The 22598-nt window shown below is 31.1% G+C and overlaps 1 protein-coding gene across 2 annotated transcripts in view; it reads left to right on the top strand.

Moving 5' to 3' along the window:
- Window positions 1-22598, top strand: part of LOC105228693 (pleckstrin homology domain-containing family G member 4B) — a 42029-nt gene that overhangs the window by 1697 nt on the left and 17734 nt on the right. Inside the window, exons 2-3 of one of the 2 annotated variants that reach the window (XM_049452325.1) lie at window positions 934-1086; window positions 1396-1729. In XM_049452325.1, coding sequence (XP_049308282.1) covers window positions 934-1086; window positions 1396-1729 — 487 coding nt within the window. The remainder of the gene's footprint in view (window positions 1-933; window positions 1087-1395; window positions 1730-22598) is intronic. The other variant, XM_049452326.1, reaches the window with a different exon arrangement.

The following is a 22598-nucleotide window of genomic DNA, read 5'->3' on the forward strand; positions in this document are numbered from 1 at the left end:
GATTCTATCACAAATTTTTTAATGAGTTTTTGTTTTGGAAAAAAAATATTCATCGCTATTATCTCTTGTTTTTGTGTTTTTGTACAACATCGTCTGATTTGTCTTTGTAATTTTGTTGCTGGGAAATGCTTCATCAGATTAAATTCATTATTTTTTTTTCTTTTGATTATTACTCTTTATTCTTAATAATTCTTGTTGTGTTTTGTCATATTTTCAGAATTTTTGGGTAGTTAATTTAAAAAATTAGAAACTAATAGTTTTTCAAAAAAAAAAAAATTAAATACAAAAAGAATTTTAATATAATTTCTTGTTTATTATAAAAAGGTTCTACAAAAAATTATAAAAATTTACAAATTTTTTAATATAATAATTAGTTAATCAATTTTAATATAAAAAAAAATTTTAATCAGATATATAAAAAAATATTATAATATTATTAGTATTAAAAACGAATTTAGTTATTTTTTTTTAATTTTTAATCTGGAATATTAAATTTTAATTTTCAATAATGTATAAATTATCAAATTTAATTTTTTCATAACATTTTTTAATTAAAATGTACCACACGTTTTTTTCATATGTTTCACATATTTTGTTTTTTAAGACTAACGTTGTTAGCTTTATTGTCTTTGGGGAAAGAACTTAAAAAATATAAAATATCAAAAAAAAAATCTGTTTTCTGTTAGTTTTGTATACCATTTATTTATTTATTCTTCTTCATCATTTCTGTCAAAATTTCTGTCATTTGTTACCGAGTTTTATCGACATATTTACATTTTCTTCAAATACACAATCCTTCAATATTCAGTTATGAGATTTTTGTTCGAATCTCGCCACATCACTTTCACCCTCTCTTTATCAGCATCCTTACGAACTCTCTTTATACATACACACATGTGCCACGATCATTTTGTTTGTGTTTTTGTATTGCAGCTCCATTACAAATATACCCTCAGCGCCGGTGTGCTCATCAACGCCACCCTCATCTGCACGTAATTCCATCAATTTGTTACACAACAACAATGGCAACAATCACATCATCATTCCACATACGCCCTGTTTGCCTGATTTACTCAGCGATGAATAGTAAGTGTTTGTATTTCTAGTTGTTTTTGTACTTACATGTTTTATGTCAGACATAAATATCGGTATGTGGTGTATGTGTGTGAGTGGGAGTGTAATTACAAGTAATAAAGTGGAAATTAATTAAATTGTGTATGCTGATTACCACGACTTATTAAAACTTTTGCTTTAAAGAGACTTTTGAGTTTAATGCTAAACAAAAAAAAAAATTAAATTCAAAATGCTAAATAAAATTTAAAACCTTAAAAACAACAACCTTTAAACAAAATTTCTTTATTATAACCACTTTCAACTCTCTGCCGCTCTTTATAGTCACGAGGACGAAGACACTCTGTCGCTGGAGAATCTCTTCCCCTGCGATCAAAGTGAAATCTATGCTTCGAAGAAAATCAGCTTCATTATCGATGAAGTGATACAAACCGAAGCGAATTATGTAAATAACTTGCGAAAGGGTATAAAGAATTACGGTGAACTGCATGCGCGCTCGGATGCACCCGAGTCGTTCAAAGGCGCTGAAAATCGCAAGCGTTTGCTCGGTAATGTAGAGGAGATTTTGGCGCTGCACGAGACACAGATTTTACCGCTGATGCTGCGCAATCAACGGGACTTAAAGTCGCTGTTCGACGAATTTGCGGCCTACTTTGATGTGAGTATGAATATTTGATTTGATTTGAGAATTATATTTTGGTTTAAGTGTCGAGTTGTTTTAGCAAAAAATGGAATAACAAAAGTGTTTTCAACAAACTTCATAGGCTCTTGTAGAAGTTAAATAAATATATTTGTATATGAGAAAAACAATAAAAATCGCGGTAAACTATCTTTGTTCTACAAATTTCCTAACTTCGTGCATTCTCACATAAAAATTTAATGAGTTTTTAATTAAGAGAACAATAAATGTGCAAAAATGCCGCCAAGTAGTTAGTGTTCAGCAGGTGGAACGCGTGGAACATATGCATAAAAGTTATAGCGAAAACTCAACAGGTGCTAATGCCGCAAATAAACAGCATGAGGGAATTGCACAGATATATTGTTTTTGCATTAATTTGCGAAAATGAAATGCAAATATAAAACAACATGGTTGAGAAATTGACCTTGAACACTTTTTTCTTGATATTTAAAATATATTTGAAGTTGATTTTTGAAAACTTTGCCTTAAAATGTATGGTTAACAAAAACCGAAAGTTTTAAAGATTTTTTGCTTGAAGCCTAGTTTTAGTACTTTAGTTTAGTACTTTACTTTTAAATATTGTTATTCCTAGTTCATTGGCAGTCAACTTTTGAATTATTTTTTGTTCACTTTAGTTGCTGAAAATTGTCTATATGTCTATAAAATACAAAAGTCAGCACGATTTCCATATATTATGTACTTAGGGATATTTGTAACGCTTTATGGTGAATAATACTACCTTTTGATGTTAAATTTTTAATCAAAGTTAGGTTGGGTTAGGCTACAACGGTTGGTTCTCAAGATATATCTAGATGAATTGGTCATTTGCAATGCCAGATGGAAGTTCATTATTAATATGAGCGCAAGTTTATATTGTGGAGGACCTCACGTTTTTTGCGAAGCTTAATAGAGACTTGAATCTAATTCTGATACTTCATCCAGTTCACCAAATCGCGGAGCTCTTAGGTAACTAAGCCTAAGTTATATATAAGGCAAGATATAAGCAGAGGAGATGTCGGAACGTTCCTCTCATGTCTCATGATGTCGGAAAGTTGTTACCTGTGACTAGGCCAACGAATGTCCTGCATTCTTTTCGAGATCGTATGAGTAAAAAGCTTGCGTGCACTTCTTCCGCTCTCTTGTATATTATCTTGGCGTTCAAGCATTTCATCTTCCCCTTATCCATCTGTCAGCCTTTCTCGAACTGATTCGGTAGTCAAGCAGATGGCACCGTTTGTAAACTCATCAGCTATTCCGTTCCCTGGAGCGCCCTTGTGGCCTGGAACCCTGTGCAAATGCTTTCACTCTCCGGCAACAACCGTCTCCCTGCTTCTAAGGACATCTTGATGCAATGCGATGTGAGTTTATTGCCTTAAATGCTGCTGTCGGAGTAATACAACACAAAAACCAACCGCTATTGTACATTTCACTGATCATAGCGACCCTGCAACTTTTCGAGATCGAGGCCAGATCTGGAGAATACGATGGATGGATGGATGTCTTGTGAAACTGTGTATTGTCTTGATGCAATAGCACTTTCTTTATTTTTGACTATTTCGAAGTTTTCGTCTATAACAACCTCTTTTGGGTGTCTACTGTGTTCACCGCCTTCAGTGCTTATTTCACCAGGTCTCGCAGATAGTTGATTTTCCTGAGGCGGTGTTAGAACACTCACCATCGAACCAAGTTTTGATTTCAACTGTGTTTTTCCCCTTCAAAAAACATTGTTTTACCCACACGCGAAATTCCTTTTAGTACTTTTTTTAGAATACCAAAACATCACTCAAAATGTTACAATTCGCAAACTCATTATCCGAAAGCTGTTTAAATATATACACGATCTTTTTGAAGATCAGGCTAACAAAAAATCATATGGATTTAATTATAGTAGTGCCTTCTATGTGTAAAGTCGTGGACTTTTATATATCGATATTCTTCTGTAATTTTCTGCGTTGTTAACAGCTTTAATGATCGCAAAAATTTCTACTTGGAAGATACTGAATTATTTGGACAGCTTGAAAGGTCGCCTGAGATCTAGCGCCACGCAATAGATGCCGGTGCCCTCCAAATCAGTCATTTTTGATGTGTTCGTTTATAAGCTAAGAGTTCCGCTGGTAGATCGTATGTGTAATTGGTAACTTTCAAGTCCAGACGTTGAAGTGTTGCCATTGTGCAGATTTTCGCTCCAACGTTTTCCTGTATCAAACTTTAATGGCAGTGGTGCACCACACCAAAGCGTCATAATGCAAGATTGGCTTGACTACTGATGTGTAACATTAAGGAAAAAAACTAAAGTTTTTGATATTTTTTGGGAGTAGAACAGCTCCAGTGTATTTTTAATTTGGTTATTATAGGAAGATCTGTATTGAGACAAGACCAAAAGATTTATATGCAAGTTTTATCGAGATAATATCTCTGGTATGGTATAAGCTATCTACACCAAGTTCGTGGGCTTTTGGAATGGACATTCATTTAGAGCGTCTTTATCGAAAATAAATATATTGAAATCGACAAATTTAGAGTTTTCATAAAGATTAAATTCCAATTCTAACAGCTTGCAATATGAAATCTCAACTTCCAGAAAGTGTCTAAACTATACTCTGTGTGCTTCGTTTTAGGCCCTCTAACCTAACTTAAGTATATATGCATATGTGACATAACGGTTTTCATTAGAGAATTCTAATATTCAGCTTCTTTTGCTATTTTGAATTTGATGCGTGGAAATTGTTTCAAAACCTGTTAGAATTTACAATGTGTTAAAAATTCACACACTTCTTTGTACTGCAAAACTCACCACACCTTAAATATGCCGAAATCCCAGCAAATCTGTGGCAATCAATCAAAATAATTTATTCACAACAAAAGCTGGTTGAGTGAGCAAACAAAAGAAGCTTAGGTAAAAAAAAATTGTGTATACTAAAACAAGCACATAGAAGCTGTAATAATTATATATGACAGATACTTGGCCTATCTTCTTTAATGAATCATGGGAAGATCACCGATGTTAATATTTGTATAAAGCGCAAAATTATAGTATGGATCGGTCATAAAAGCATCTACAAAATGAAGTTTTCAAAACAGCAGTTATCTGACAGAAAAAAAATCTGTAAAATAAAAAAATCTGTAAAATTCTTCCGGCATCGACCAAACAAATAAGTGAGTGCTGGCCACGCACTTAGGCAACTTGAATGAGTGTATATTTATATGAGCGTATAGTACGCATATTTAAATTATACTTATTTTTATGTGTCGGCACGTTTTGCTTTGCCAGAAATATTATGTACAAACACACTTAATGCGCCTAAAGAATTAACAGACAGCAAATGTCAATAAGTGACATGAAAGCAAAATCCTTGAACTAATCAAAACAAATCCATGCGGACAAATGCTCACAAAATACTTTTAAGTTGACGGATAAATGAAGACGGAAAAGATCAAAAAAGCAAAAATTAAAATTAAGTAATTCGTTTAAAAAAATATTTTGCTTATTTCCATTATTGGAAAAAATAATAAAATATAATATAGTATTTATTTGCAAATGTATGGACATATAATATTAAATATTTATAGATAATAAATTGTTAGGAAAAAAAATTAATCATATTTAATAAAATATATAGTATATTAATACACATATATGCATATATTTGAAATTTTATTTTTTAAAAACATTTATATAAAATAAATAAAAAATCGAAGAGTCCCCACCCATAAATCATTCATGAATTCCCGGAAAACAGAAAAATTGCATTCAATATAAAAATTCAATGAAAAATTTTTAATATATATAATTAATTAATATTCATATAATTCAGTGAGTCCACTTTACTTTTATTGTGCGAAAGCATCACACGTCAGCTCTTGCATAATTTATGAACTCAAATAATATAACTGGGTATTCCGCTACACACAACGCTTGCGTGAATTGAAATCTTAATAAGGATTACTAAACTTTCACTTATTTGGACAGGTGAATATATAATATCGTCACCTGAAATGCAAAATAACGCAACAACATTTTCGGAAATTTACAGTGGCATGAATGAAACGCGAAATAAAATGGAACATGAGTGAAACAAAATTTCGAAATTGGTTAAAACTGCTTTATACCTGAGCGCAGAACTTGATAATTTTGAACATATGTAATATTATGTACGTAATTTGAAGTAGTGAAGCGTAAACAATAAGACACTCAATTTCGAATTTTTTGATGATACGTTATTTTGCATTTCAGGTGACGATATACATTAAAAAAAAGCGGTGTGAAAAAATTTGAAAATATCAAATACAAAACATTGTATTTAAGACAAAATAAATAAAACAAAAAAAAAATAATAATTTTAAATTTCGTTAGAATAGAAAAAATTTTAATTTAATTAAATAATTATAGCGAAAATATTATAAAAATTATTCAAGAAGAAGAAAAAATGTTTAAAAATTTAAATTTAATTTTCTTTGTAAAACAAAACGAAAAAGTTAGCTTAAAAAAAAATAATAAATGTACTAAGAAATATTTTTAAATTCGTTTATTATTTTTTGTAAAGTTTTCTATTTACCAAATTTTATTTTGAATAAAACTTACATTTTCGACATAAAAATAATTATAGAAATTCATACAACAGTAAAAAAATTGGTAAAATTTTCTTTTCTTAATTTAGCTGTGACAAGATAAAAAATTCAAATATTCAAAATTTCAATTTGCAATTTAAAAATGTGATTGTAACAAAACAACATTTCACTTTAAAAAACTATACGCTTACACTGTGAAAAACTAAAAAAAATCCTTGTGAAAAAATTTAAAATTTCAATCTCCGAATTAAAAATAAAATTTCTCAATTTCATTGTGATAATATTCATAAAAGTCAATATTTTACAACGCAAAAAGAGAATTGCAAAAAAATTAATTTAATTCATGAAAAAAATAATAAAAGAATGCAATTCAAAATTTTCTTATAAATATAAAGAATGATTTATTTGTATAGTCAGCGCGAATTAGCCTTATATTTGCTTTGAAATTGAAAGTTTCTTATATTGATAACTAGAGGTAAATCCTATAAAAGTGAATTCGATATCTTATCGCCTTGAAGCCAAAAATGTGTGTATTTTGGCTTACTTTATGCTATACATATGTTTGTGCAATGCTTGCGTCAGCAGTTTCTGGAAATAATGCAGGTACAGACATTGAAGTTTTTTTCAATTTTGTGTAAAAATTATATTTCAAATAAATATTATACAAAAAATTGTATTCATATACCGTAATAATTTTAGCTTTATTTGACTCCGAACGCAAAGCTATATGAATAAATTTCCTGGTTTCCAATGGGTTGGGGTGATACTGTACACATGTTTCTGGATAATAATGAAAAAGTATTCTAAACTTTACTTCAAATTAAAGACATATCAAATATATCTACTTGGTTTGCAAAAGCATATAATATTTTTTTAATATCACAAGATGAAATTAATCGCAAAAGACTGAGCATAAGCAATAATTAACGGAGCATTGAACTCGCAATAAGAATCGCGGAAGGAAGTGATCTCTACTTACACACGATAAGAAAATATGTTCATAATTGTTTAAAATTATAAACTTTTACATATAAATATACATACAGTGTATATGTGATACTCAGGCCAAATATAAACATTGGGTCAATATATTATCTTCGACGTCAAAGAAAGGCGTTGATGACTAATTATACATCGATAAAAGGCTGTATATATATCTGTACTATGTATAAGTAAAGATGTCTTATGTTGAGTTAAGCAGAACAACATTTATAGCAAAATTAATAACGTTCTATGGACTAGAGTGCTAGAAAAAATAAGTAATTACTTGAAAATTTATATTCTGTATTTGAATTTTTTGTGAGTTTTTAGTGAGTCTTAAGTTTATACTTTTTACTGTTTAAAATTCAAACTGAATTATCTATATACATATTTCTCACAACCAACAAAATCCACATATATACTTTTTCTTATGAATAAATGCTTAAGTTCGTGTAAAATTTAAAAAGTCAAACAAAAAAATTTATAATATCAGATAAGGTCCAAAGAAGATAAGAAATTAACAAGAAATTAAAGTGGTTTCGTATATTAATCTTAAGGTGCTTAAATGCTTTAGAAATATAAAAACTACTATGATCAAAAAGTAAAGTGAGTTTGTTAATTAAATGTAAGTTCTTTATTTATTCCTCCAAACCAATTTAATCTGCTTCAAAGTATCCTCGTACTATAAAACGCACTTTGGTCAAGGATTTTTCCAGTTCGAAACAGTCGGAAATAGTCTTTTTACGGTTGGCCTTCTAGAAATCCTTCAATTCGGTTTTCATCGCCTTAAAAGTGTCTGGCTCGTTTTATATCCCTAGTCTTTTAGGTAAAGTTGCTCAGAATGATCCGTAGAACATTTTTCGTAAACACGATTTTTAAGTTTTTATAGTTCGCTCTAAATCGACCCGATCTAATGTGCATATATTATTTTTATATTTTCTTGAAACTTGTTCCTTGGCGACAGTCCGAAAATGGGTTAAACCGGATGATAAGTCCCCACTCATTCTCTTTATAATTGTTAAAAATTACTTAAAGCCGATAAATCAAAAATTATATACCCGAGGTATGACAAGGTGTTAATGAAGTCGGGGTCAAAATTAGTCGCCCACTTTTAGGTGAGAACATACATATCTATGTATATCTCGAAATCCGCCTGACCAATTTCAACCTAATTTAGTACGTACATTCCTCCGATGTTTTTATGGTCGAAATCAGACTACAGCCACGCCTACTTCTCATAACACAATTTAATACAAATCAAGAATTAATTACTATATCAAAATAAAACTTTCAACAAATAGAGTATTTGAGGTGTGCCACCTTATGACTAAAATTGCCTGAATCGAACCAAACCTGATTAATCTCCTGGGCACTGGATAAGTGTACCAAGTGCTTATAGTCGGCTTTGACTTGGATCGGGTCAATACTTTCTTTAGTCCTATATACGTAATACAATATAAAGATTTTTGAACTTTCGGGTGACTTTATACCGCATACATCAGCCATTAGTGAGTTATCTTAATCGAACTGAAAGAGCGAGTTTTTCTATAACGGTGCATATTTGTGCTTAAAATGAATATAATCAGGTGAAGACTCGCCCTAGACCCCATATAACTAACAAGCCGTATGCATAGGAAGATATTTCTTTGGCTTTAATCCTTGAGGGTATGAAATATTCGGTTATACTCAAACTTTGCCTTTCCTTACGTGTTAAAACATTTTAAAAATAAATTTCGTAAAAACTTGGAACTATTTTTTTAAATTATTATTTAGCGTTTTTTCAACTAAAGTTTCAATCCATTTAAAACGTATTTATATTCCAAACAGACAAAAGCTGAAAAGCCCTAAAGCAGTATGGGTGTGCGTCTTCGATAGAATATAAAAAAAATACAGCTCAATTTCAATTGCTTTTCAGCTTGCTTGCTTTTTTTTTGACATCACCACATAACTCGTTCAATTATTTACTGATTGTTATAAAACGTTTTGGACCAAAAAAACAAATTACCAAATCCTGCCGCCTTTTTGCATGGAAAGATATATAAAAGTTTTCAATGTTTTTCACCATTTTTTTTTTTAATTAAACAAATTAGATTTTGTTCTACAAACAAAATCGTAGATGAATCTTTCTTTACAAAGATGGCAAGCGTACAATAAAACTTAATAGTTATAGATAATAAAGCTTAAAGGAACTTAGAAAATTACCAAGTTTTGTGGTCCTATAAGATTGGTACTCTTTGCAAATTTTTGGTACGAAAACTAGTACGGAGTGAAACTTTACTAACGCTTCTACAATTTCACCATTTTCCGCTTTTTCATGCTTGAACCAATGTCCCTCTGATTGTTTGCATATTTGACATAAATATATGTATAGTATTTGATGTAACTATAAATTTATATGGTGTATTTCCCGTTTCATCACTGGAGCACGGTAGCAAAATTGTTTTATTATGATAATTCATCACTTATTAATATCCGTTGACACACTTCAATTACAATAACGGTTAACCACTTACACTATTTCATTCACGTCATAAAGTATTAATACGCTGACGTAATTATTCATTGGGCATAAGAAAGCGTATATACAGTAATAATAAGCGAAGATAAGCTATGCATAATTCGGTTAAGCCAAGTTAATATGTTCGAATAAAAATAGAACTGCATGATTCACGTGATAAATAAAAAAGAAATTGTAAATAAATATGCTGATGCAAAAATTAAGTAAATAAATGAAATAAATACTGAAGAAAAATCATTAACACAAGCATGAAAAGTGACAGAAAATAATAATAAAGAATTAGCTGAAAATAAATGTTTGCAACAAATCAAGAATTTAAGAAAAAATACACACACATCCACTCATTTGTAATTATAAGTTGTTTGAGTTGTTGCCAAGCTTTTCCAAATTTATTTGTCAATTAAAAATGTGTGTGTATGAAGGCTTATGTGTATAATTTTTGGCAAACTGCAATTTCGCCACACACTCAGTCACAATTAATTAATTTATTTCATGTGTTATTGTTGGAAATTAGTTGATTTCATTTTCTTTGAATTTTGGTCTTCTGATGACAAGCGCTCTGAGAATTTATGCATTTGTTAAACAGTGTACAATTAGTCGCTTACAAGTGTTAATATAGTTTTTGAATATAATTTTTGTAGTGAAAATATTAAAATGGCAAATTTCACCAATAATATCCGTCGAAAAGTGCACTCATGTTTCTATATTAAGCTCTGATGGCCAAAGAATATTTATGGTCCATAGGCTTACGCTTCCTCTTAGGATACGTAGAACTATAGTTTTGCTAGCACTTAACTTTAAAAATATATTTAAATATATCTATGTACTATTTTTGCTAACACCTTAAAAAAGCTAGAAAACACTAGTTAAATTAACATTAAATTAAAAGTTGAGTTAACTATTAAATATATTAAAATGTATTTTAAATTGAATATTCATTACGTCAAATTCACTGACAGGAAAAGTCAAACTAATGAAAACTCTAAGACCCAATCTGGCAACTTTTTGTAGAAAGTAAAATGTCTGCTTGTCAATCAATTTGACGTGACATTTCTCATGCTATAGAATTAGCCAAGAATTCGAATTATTTATTCGACACATTGATAATACATGTCATTAGAAAGTGTACTGTAGTCAATTTAATGTCATTGAATTGGACATAATGCAAATAGCGCATTAGTTTTGAAGTCGAAATGTAAAAGACTGACATGCGATGAAAAAATTATATTTTTTATTTTTTTTAATTAATTTCACTTACACTATAATTGAAATTAATATTTAATTTTGTTTTTTTTTTTTTAATTGAAACACGGAGTTTAGTCGTTATAACACTTTAAAAACAATATATATATATATAAGCACAGAAAAGCAAATTTGTGTTTTACTCATTAAACGTAATAAATTAAAACTATAATTATAATTAGATAATATAATTTAGTTTACTTATGCTTACTATAAACATAAAAAAAACAAAATTGAAGAAAAGCAAGAAACAAACGAAAAAGTCCGAAAAAAATTTAAGAAAGTGTAGTGGTAAGGTTTGCGTGACCACGAGTGTATATGACGTAAATTCAATTTGAAAGATATTTTGATGCCATCAGAATATCTTTGAAACGTATTTGGTCTGAATATTTTATGTTGTGACTTTAAAATCGCTTGCCAATTATAATTTAGAAAATTTCACTATCGAACTCACGTATTTTTATGACTAATCACTATTCATTAACATGATTAGTTAGTTGTGAAAAATATAATATATAGTGTGTTATTGAATACCATTTACTTTTCTATTGCTTAAACTCAAAGATCGCATGTATACATATTTCTTTGTATGTAACACTTAAATACATTTTCATAACACTTTCATGAAAAGTGTTGGAATTGCGCGCCAAAATTGAAAATGCCTCTCGATGATACGCCATGAGTATAAATAAAACTGTCAAAAGCGCCAGCTAATGGGGCGTAGAAAGCCCAAATATATTTGTAAGTACTCACAGAAAAATATTAGGGTGTAGCTAGGACAATAAAATATACAATTATTCCTAAAAAAAACCCTTTTTTTTAAAGAGTCGCCTTCAAATGTGTTCTCAAATTGAGTTCTTGTATAAAAATTCAACTATTCTTAGGGAAACTAAAAATACTAAAATTAATATTTTTATTCAGTTATAAAAAATTGTTTACTACATTTAAAAACCACCTCAATATTGGTAGATATGTATGCATTTACATATTGTTTGTAAGTAACAACAAATATATATATAATTTAAAGAAATAAATCAGCTTGTAAGGCGTGCTGTCGCTGCTTTGAAGAAAATTGGAAAATCTAGTCGGAGAGTAGGGGTGTGCAGTGAATGTACTGATGAGGTGGTAATAAAATTTTCTAAGCACTTTTGAGATTTGAAGTATTATATATACGTATCATCAAAAAGTATACAAAAAAATAAAATAAAGCAAATTAAATAAAAAATAATAACCATAACACATCTTAAAAAAAAGATTCCTTACAAGAACATGATTTGTCGCGGTTAGTTTACATGGCAGCTATTTGCTAAAGTGATACGATCTTAACAGTTTCATCGGAAATTGCGCCGATGTCTTGGAAAATAAAGCATGCCAAATTTCGTGAAAATATCTCATCAAAGGAAAGAACTTTTCATACAAGCAAATGATTCTAATCGGTCTGTTTGTATGGCAGTTATTGGCGATTCTGGCAAATAAGCAACTTCTTAAGGATAAAAATCAATATCTCAAAATCGGAGAAACTAGTTCGCGTATATATGTATCATTTATAGTATGTAAATACATATTTTATAGAGGCACCGACGTTTCCTTTTGGGTCCAAAAAAAATTCAGAATATGAAACATTATAAAAAAATTGAGCTTAAATAGAACAAAATAATAGAAAATGTGCATGCAATAATATTATATAAAAAAAGTTAAGTATATACTTGACGCCTCGACATTTAATAAAAATTATTTGTCCACTAACTATGGGCAACATTGTTGCTTAAACACACATACATACAAATAGCATTTTCGGCAGTCTCACGGTTGTCTGCGCAATACAAAAGCCTCTACAGTCTTACAAATTCAATATCGCGGTTTACTTTTATTCATACTTGTATATAATTAATTGTTTATTTATTTTAGTTAACGATAAATAAATTTTCAGCGAAACTTTATGCGCGTTGTCCCAAAGGCCACTTAAGTTAGACATTTCTTGGTCAAGTGAATAATAATTTGAGACGCGCTTGAAAATCATTGGCATGCGATTTTAGTTGTTTTTCTATGGTTATTGAGTTTTCAATTACTCAAGACTGATTGCCTTATAGTTGAGAATAGGAATTGTTAAAAAGTAAAAATAGAAGACAGTAGCTAAATCAAATTGGTGCTTTAAGTCTTTTTCTTTTTGTGTACTTTTTTCCAACGCAAGCATATTTATTTGTTTTTATTTTGGGTTTTTTTTTTTTAAGAAATTCCTTCTTATCTTTTTCCGTATTAAATTACATTAAATCTTCACTCGCTAACGAGCAATTTCAATTAACAGCTTGATTGTGTCATAGTTATCTAATCGATCACGTTTTTTATACACACATTGTTTTTGTTTTTTTCATTCTATTTGCTGTCTAACAAATTCCATCAATTGTAACTGTGTGTATGCCACAAGCGTAGACGACTTAAATACGGCAAATACGAGGGCTGTCCGATAAATAACCGACCTCAACATGAAGCTAGTGGCACATCTGAAAAAAAGTTTCTACTTCAAATTGTGCATATTATAATAGCTACTCCCCAAAATTTCAGAAATTTATCTTGCGCAATTATCTGTTGACAGTCGTTTTTGTGAGTCTATTTCGGTGATTTCCCCAAAATGGAAAAAATTGAATATCGAGCTGTAATTAAATTTTTATTTTTGAAAGGCAATACGCCTTCACAAATCAAAGATGAGTTGGACTCTGTGTATGGTGACTCTGCACCATCGTTTACCACCGTAAAATTTTGGGCAGCTGAATTTAAACGTGGTCGTAGGAGCTTGGAAGATGATGAACGTCCTGGGCGTCCAAAAACTGTAACCACTAACGATAACATCGCTAAAGTTCATCAATTAGTACTAGACGACCGCCGGATTAAAGTTAGGGAAATAGCTGAGATTATGAAGATGTCAAAAGAAACTGTTTGTCACATATTAAACCAAGATTTGGGCATGAGAAAGCTGTCCGCGCGTTGGGTGCCGCGTTTGCTTACGCTAGACCACAAACGTGCGCGCATGAACATTTCCTGCGCTCAGTTGGCTCAGTTTAGAGGCAATAAGACCGAGTTTTGGCGCCGATTGATAACTGTAGACGAAACTTGGATTCATCATTATACGCCCGAAACAAAAATCCAATCTAAACAGTGGATTGAAAAGGAGGAACCAGCCCCAAAAAAACCTAAAGCTGTGTATTCGGCTGGGAAAGTGATGGCGAATGTTTTTTGGGACAGCCATGGAATTATTTTTATCGACTATCTTGAAAAAGGAAAAACTATAACAGGAGCATACTACGCATCATTATTGGACAAGCTAAAGGAAGAAATTTCGAAAAATCGGCCACATTTGCAAAATAAGAAAGTCTTGTTCCACCAAGATAACGCACCATCTCACACCTCAACAGTCGCCATGGCGAAAATCCACGAATTGCGGTTCGAACTGCTTGACCATCCACCTTATTCACCGGATCTAGCACCAAGCGACTTTTTTTTGTTTCCTCAACTTAAAGCTGCGCTCGGCGGCCAGAGATCGTCAAAAGAGGAGGCAATCTCTTTCGTGAACTCGTATTTTGCAGACAAAGACGCCAAGTACTATTTGGAAGGGTTGCAGATATGGGAGCATCGCTGGGAGAAGTGTGTGGAGTTACAAGGAGACTATGTAGAAAAATAAAAAAAAAAAATTTTGAAAAAGTCGCGCGCATCATGGTTAGGTCGGTTATTTATCGGACAGCCCTCGTATATGCAATCGCATAGTTATATACATGAGTGCAGCTAATTATTTGCATATGTATGTGTATATTATACATATAGACTATAAGTTGATGTCTAGCACAGCTTGTATAACAATTGTGTGTTGTTCACAAAGTGATAAAAGCTCGATTGAGATCAACGTCAACTGATTAATCAAGCGTGTCAACAATGGCGCATCAACAATGGAGAATCCATCGAATAAAATTCTAGACGCTAAAAGTGGTTAGCTTAGTAAGATATACATATTTAGATAAATTTCATGGGCAGTTATACACTTCTTTTATTACTTTTTAGATTAAATGAGGAAGATTTGGAATCTAGAATTAGGTTTAAGTTAGGTTAGGTTATGTTAACTTATGTTTGGTTAGGTTAGGTTAAAGTGGCTGTTATAGAAGATATACGGTTTCAGATTTTAATTAAGGTTAAGCACTGTCTAACCAACTAACTAAATTAGGCAGTCTATTGAATATCTTATGATTTGGGAAACTTTTCTTGCAGATAAATGCAAAACTACTCAACCGTGTGCCGTACATACTTTGGTTATAGTCTAGTTTCTTTATATTCAGAAGTTCGTGTGACTATTGCTTGTCTTTCACACATTCATACAAGAATAAATTAATCGTATTAAGGAAATGGAGGTAAAAACAAACTATCTTTGCCAGTTCGGAAAAATGTTTAAAAGTCATTAAAAGCTACTAAAATTTATGAAAGTTGATCTAATGCTAATTCGTTCGTTTGAAGCGCTTTAATGTTCGTAAGAGCCGAAATATTTTCAAACCGTTAGTAAAATTTTTTGACTGGCTTTGTCGACTTTCGTAATTTCTTTTCCATACAATCTTATAACCGTTTTGACCGCGTTTAACATCATTATTTTTTTATATGGGTCAATTTTAATCTGAAAGGGTGAGTATGTATAAAGTACTCCACACTAGAGAGCTGATAGATGTACCATACATAGCTCAGAAATTCCGCGCAAATAGTAACAGCTTCCTGAATGCCTCTTAATAGCAACCCACTACATTGATCTGTTAGTCCAAAATGGAATAGTAAGAAAACTTATGACCGACATTACCATCATCAACTTTGTCCTTCAACTTCGAATCCATCGTAAAATAAGGTTCACAGGTTCTCGAGTATGTGTTTGCATCCATATTCCAAGTTGGCATTGTCCATAGTAATCAACTTTTTCTGATTTGGACAGCTGTTGTTGGTTAAACTGTTTTTAGAAAGAAGATACCTACGTATGAAATCTTCGTATAACGAAATAGACTCAGCAACATTATTATGCAATCTCAAAATTTTCTGTCGGTAAATAAAATTAAGCTTCCGGCAGTTATCAAACTGCCTTTGTAAGATTGGTAATTTAAGATCGCACTAAAAAAAATGCAAAGTCATTGATTTCTATTTACTTTGCTAAGTCAACATTTTTGGCATTTAATTTATTTCAACACGTTTAAATATCCATTAAGGTTCGCAGTTGATTTGTTGAAAGGTAATTTTTGCGTGGGTTCAAGTGCCACTGAACTATTGAGAGACTCGGCGAAATTGGCGAATTGTGAAGCTTGCTATAGTAAATAGCGGTGTGGAATTTCAAACCAGAAATATACAAAGAAAATACAAAATAAAAGAAGAGAAAAAAAATTTGCTATTCAAAATTGTTATAAGTAAGTATGTATTTCTTGACTAAAAAGGATTGTGACTATTTAAAAAAAAAAAAAAAATGTATTCAACCAAATATTAGAATGTGCTATACTAGCTGTCATTTATTTGCCAAATTTTATACGTTAGTATCGAACTACAACTGACATAAATTGAAAAAACTGATATAATTAAATAGATAGAAAATGACGTCTGATATATTATACTTTCAATTTTCTTTATTGAACTCAACTGTATAACTTTACTGTTTTCATATGAATTTTGACAAGAGTCAAATAGAAAACCGTCATTAAATGTGATTTGGCCTCTTGCTGTCGGGAAAATAAATAGAATATTGTTTCTCTTTTTAAAATCGACTGCGATTGGCCAAAGCTTGCTTAGTGTTCTATCGAATGAAGAACTGGTATAAATGAAATGAATTGGTATAATTACATAGAGATGTCCAAGTGCAATTACATCACTTTAGTCTGTTAAACATAAACTCTCATCTGTCGTTCCTTTTACATGTAAATTTCTTTGAAGAAGGGTCTTGTATAACGAGTAAAGAAGTGGCGAATCGAGCATGTTACTGTTTGTAGCCAAAAACATAAAATACTATATGTTCTAGTTTCTGAAATACCAATGTATAAACATGTTTTCAAAGCACTTAGTCTATGTAATTAATAGCTTATATAAAGCTCACTTACTTGCGGTTTGTAATAATTGTCACCAGAGTTTAGTGTGGCGATTGTCGCATCAAACATTTTGCTCATATTTATATTTAGCCGCAAATCATCATACGCTCTAGAAAAAAAAATAAATAAATAGGAAAATTCATAATGCATATACAAATAATGTTGGAAATTACAAAGTCAAATAAAATAATAAATCAGCAAACAAGTCAGCGCTGATAATTAGCTAGCAATAGCAAATGAAACGTATCTTTATATTATACATATGTATGTATATAATATAAAGAAAATATTCATGAATAAATTTATGTACATATAATGTATTCAAATTATGGTTTTGTGAAATTTAACCTCAAATTGTCCGAATTATTTATAAAATGGTCAACCAATACTAAAACTATTATTACTACTCAACTATTTTTCAATGCATTTCAAATATATTGAATTTGATTTTACTTAATTAAAAAACTTTGATAAATATTTTCGTGATATCAACAAAAATTTATATATTTTTTTAAATTTTTTTTTAATTTTTTTATCGGAAAATGTTTATAAAAATATTCTTTTAGGTATGAAGCATATATTAAATTTTATTTAATGTATTATACTTAATCAAAGCACAAAAATTTGGAAATATTTATTTTGAATTATTTGAAAAATAGTAGAATATATATTTTTTTTATATTATGCGAAATTATTTCGATTATGTAGATTTGATGTTCTTAAAAAGCTCGATGCAATAATTCATAAAATAAATCTTGAAATTTCAAATTAGACGCTGAAAATCCATTTATAGCGACTAGACTTACTAATGAGCGGCCTTTTTTGGCAGATCACTTTGCTAATTGGCGTTAAGGAAAACAATTAATCCATATTCTTAAATAAAATAAATGTTTGACAACTGGACAGTATTTTTATATGCTACTTGAAAGAGAACGGTAGGCAACAAACATTTCTATTTGTATATGAGTCGATTGTGTAGTTGAAATCATAAGCAATCTGCATCTGCAACTGTGAGTTAAAAAAAAAACATTAACTTTGATTGCACCGAAGCGGTAATACTATTCAAAAATATTAAATATTCCTTACAAGAACTTGATTTTGACGACCAGTTTGTATGGCAGTTATATGCCATGGTGGTCCGATCTGAATAGTTCCTTTGCAGATTGAATTATTGGCTTGTAAATGTAAAATTTCATGAAAATATCTCGTCAAATTAAAATGTTTTCCATACAAGCACTTGATGTCGATTGTGCAATTTGTATGACAGCCATATGTTAAAGTGGTTGGATAACGGCGGTTCCGACAAATGTGCAACTTCTTAAAAAACTTCGTGAATATATAGGGTGATTTTTTTGAGGTTAGGATTTTCATGCATTAGTATTTGACAGATCACGTGGGATTTCAGACATGGTGTCAAAGAGAAAGATGCTCAGTATGCTTTGACATTTCATCATGAATAGACTTACTAACGAGCAACGCTTGCAAATCATTGAATTTTATTACCAAAATCAGTGTTCGGTTCGAAATGCTTTTTTATCGACAAATTTTGTTCAGCGATGAGGCTCATTTCTGGTTGAATGGCTACGTAAATAAGCAAAATTGCCGCATTTGGGGTGAAGAGCAACCAGAAGCCGTTCAAGAACTGCCCATGCATCCCGAAAAATGCACTGTTTGGTGTGGTTTGTACGCTGGTGGAATCATTGGACCGTATTTTTTCAAAGATGCTGTTGGACGCAACGTTACGGTGAATGGCGATCGCTATCGTTCGATGCTAACAAACTTTTTGTTGCCAAAAATGGAAGAACTGAACTTGGTTGACATGTGGTTTCAACAAGATGGCGCTACATGCCACACAGCTCGCGATTCTATGGCCATTTTGAGGGAAAACTTCGGACAACAATTCATCTCAAGAAATGGACCCGTAAGTTGGCCACCAAGATCATGCGATTTAACGCCTTTAGACTATTTTTTGTGGGGCTACGTCAAGTCTAAAGTCTACAGAAATAAGCCAGCAACTATTCCAGCTTTGGAAGACAACATTTCCGAAGAAATTCGGGCTATTCCGGCCGAAATGCTCGAAAAAGTTGCCCAAAATTGGACTTTCCGAAAGGACCACCTAAGACGCAGCCGCGGTCAACATTTAAATGAAATTATCTTCAAAAAGTAAATGTCATGAACCAATCTAACGTTTCAAATAAAGAACCGATGAGATTTTGCAAATTTTATGCGTTTTTTTTTTTTAAAAAGTTATCAAGCTCTTAAAAAATCACCCTTTACAAACAGACAAACATGGCTACTTTGGCTTAGCTTATCACGCTGATCAGTTATGTATATTATATAGAGTCCTCGACGTTTGCTTCTGGGTTTTACAAACTCCATTGTAAAAAAATAGAACCTGGTAGGGTTTAAAGAGAATTGGAACTCATTTCACTTTATTAAATAATACGTTTTTCATCTATTTTTATCTGATACTTCTGGAATGAATAAAAAAAAATCTGAAATTACATGGAACCATACTATCGACTTTGCTTTGAGAATATGGTCTTTGTAAATTAAAGTAAAAACTGAATTCTGATGACTATTTTTGAGCGTTGGCACCATAGCGGACGATTAGAGATTGAGAAACCAAATGTGGATTGAAAGATTTCCGGGTCAAAGATGGATGAATAGTGGAGCATATTAATAACTCTTTTTAGCTCATTCAGTCCACTACTCTCCTTAATTGTGTGATCTTTAACTTAAGCAAACCTTACATTGTTTTCTGGAGAGCATGTATTATTTTACATTGCTTTCCAATGTTCACCCGCTTTTCAAAAAAGGTATAATTTCGAAAACGATGAAATCCATTTAAAAAATAAGTTTTTTTCATACATTTTGCATTTTTCTTATAGAAATTCTATTACTCTTCTTTATTCTGGGTAAATTTTTGAGGTTATAGGATTTTTTAAGATTGTTTTTCTTTCATATAATTAAAAGAAATGGTTTTGGGCAAATATATATTTCGAGATAAAAATTTAAGGCATTTTTTACACCCTGAACGATCAGAATCAAATGTTTGTATGGACAATTTTTTTATTTGAAAAAAATATCTTCAATGTGTTTGGCATGTAACATTGTTAAAATAAACGCTACAGTTTTGGAAAAACAATGTTTCATATCGTGTTACTATAACATAAAATGAAGTGCTTGTATGGAACCTCTTGTATTTGTGAAGGGTGTTATAGCTACACCACAACCTAAGTTAACGATTTTTCTCTTTTAAGACACAAATCGGTCAATCTAAATATTTTTCTTTCGCCCTCTAGGCATAATCACGTTTTAATAACAGGGTGTGCACTTTCGTGTTTTGGAACGTTTCCAATAAATTGTATGAACACCCAAATACTCATTAAATATGCAGCTTGCAGGCATTTTTGCAAGCTTACCGAGGTCTCAGTGGCGTTACCAGAAATATTCACGAGTGCTATTAAAGTCACTTTCAATCGAAAATATAAATAACGTCGATGAAAAATGTGTAAAACACACCTACAAACATGCTTTAAACTGATGTACATTTGTATGTGTACATGTGTGTGTATGTCTATTATCGATAGCCGCTTTAAAATGCGCTTACCTGCATATTTGCGTTTGTACTTGAAGAATGTCAATAGACGCTCAAAAATAACCGACACGCTACGCTTGCTTAACGACAAAAAACAACAACAAATACAAAAACAAAACAACGCAAAAATAAGTGACATGCAATAAAACAAAAAAATGGTAATACACAGACAGGCTTTTTGTTGTAGTGTTGAAGTTGTTGTACTAAAAAAAAAATGCTTTCGGAGAGATGACGTCACCGTAATTGTATAACTGAATGGTTGGCTGGCCGCTCAGCGCTTGGCATGCAAAGCTGTCGCGTTGTGGAATAACAAAAACAAAAACAAACAATAAAACAGACTTTTAAGTAATAAACTAATATAAGCAAGAAACTGAGTAAATATCAGCAATTTAAAGTGGGAATATTTTGTTAAGAGGGATGACTTAACGAATCCATGGAGAAAGATTGATTATATGTATTAGACACATATGTACATATCTATATACATATGTATGGGAGTATAATATACGCACACATCAATGTACGTTGTATAGGGTGGCTCATTTCAACTTTAGTCAATTAAACATTTTTTGGAAGCTTTATAAAAAGATAACAGCGTGATAACCTATTGGTTATAGTTATAATATAGCCAAATATTAATATACAGGGTGGTTCAATGAGAACTTTGTTTTTGTTAAGAAATCTGGGTGACTAAAACACGGCGCATTTCCAGCTTTGTTGGTCTAAATTTATGGAAAATGCCTTCTTCTTTTAAGAGTAATGGCCCCTTGAGTGCTGATCTTGAACTCCCTATCATATTTCATAAACAAGCTAACATCTTGCAAATATTAAAATAAATTTTAAATTATGTAACTTCAGCTACTCTTAAAGGACTCCCCATACATTTTTTTTATGTACATGCTCCTCATTTCGAAAAAGTCGGATTATATTTCCCAATATTTTAAGCTCGCTTTGATTTTTCTACATCTACCTCAAAATTACGATAGTACTCAGCTCTTTGTAAAGTATAGTCGGACGAAATTACTGTATAAGTTTCTGGATTAATTTATGTCAATCTTCTCTGGGAAATTTTTACATTTCGTAAACATACAACCAGACCATTTGAAACCTTCACCGAACTACCAAGAGGTGGATAATGAAATTAGTGTTGAATAAAATGTTAAATAGTCACCCTGTATGAGCACATATGCATATATGAGTGCATACAATTTTGTTACTTAATTAATATATTAGCTTAACTTGATGTCATAAATATTATTGACTTTTTCCTCGATAAAATAATTGTTGGGAAATTAATGTATTTGGAATTATCCATATCAATATATTTACATATGGGCAAAGGTGTTTTTTGGCACAGGTGTTTTGGGTGTTTTTAGGCATCTAAAGTTTAGTTTTACATATCAGTAGACCTCGAAAAGGGAGCTAACGTGCGAACAATTTTTTGTTTTTGAAAAAAAATGTTAAAAATAAACAACTCAACTCAACATCCGAATCAACTAAAAAGTGAAAAATTGATTTTTTGACACCTAAGCCTCCTTTCCGTAGACCAGGTCACATATGATGATATTGAGGCTCTATGTTTCACCTAGGAAATACTGGAAAATATATATAACGTATACGACTAGACCTATCTTAAGGGGGTAGTAAAGTTAATTCGAGCGAAAAAAACATATTTTCAATAATTTTTTTTAGAGATACAATCAATATTTATTTATTTGTATAGTTATACTCGTAGCATAATTAGATGATATTTAAAGAATTTTATGTGAAAGTTTCATAGAAAAATATTAAAAAATTAGCCGGTGACAGAGAATCGTTCCAAAAAAAAATTGATTCGCGGTGAACCGA

Source organism: Bactrocera dorsalis, chromosome 3 (genome assembly GCF_023373825.1).
Source record: "Bactrocera dorsalis isolate Fly_Bdor chromosome 3, ASM2337382v1, whole genome shotgun sequence".
Classification (NCBI taxonomy): Eukaryota; Metazoa; Arthropoda; class Insecta; order Diptera; family Tephritidae; genus Bactrocera; species Bactrocera dorsalis.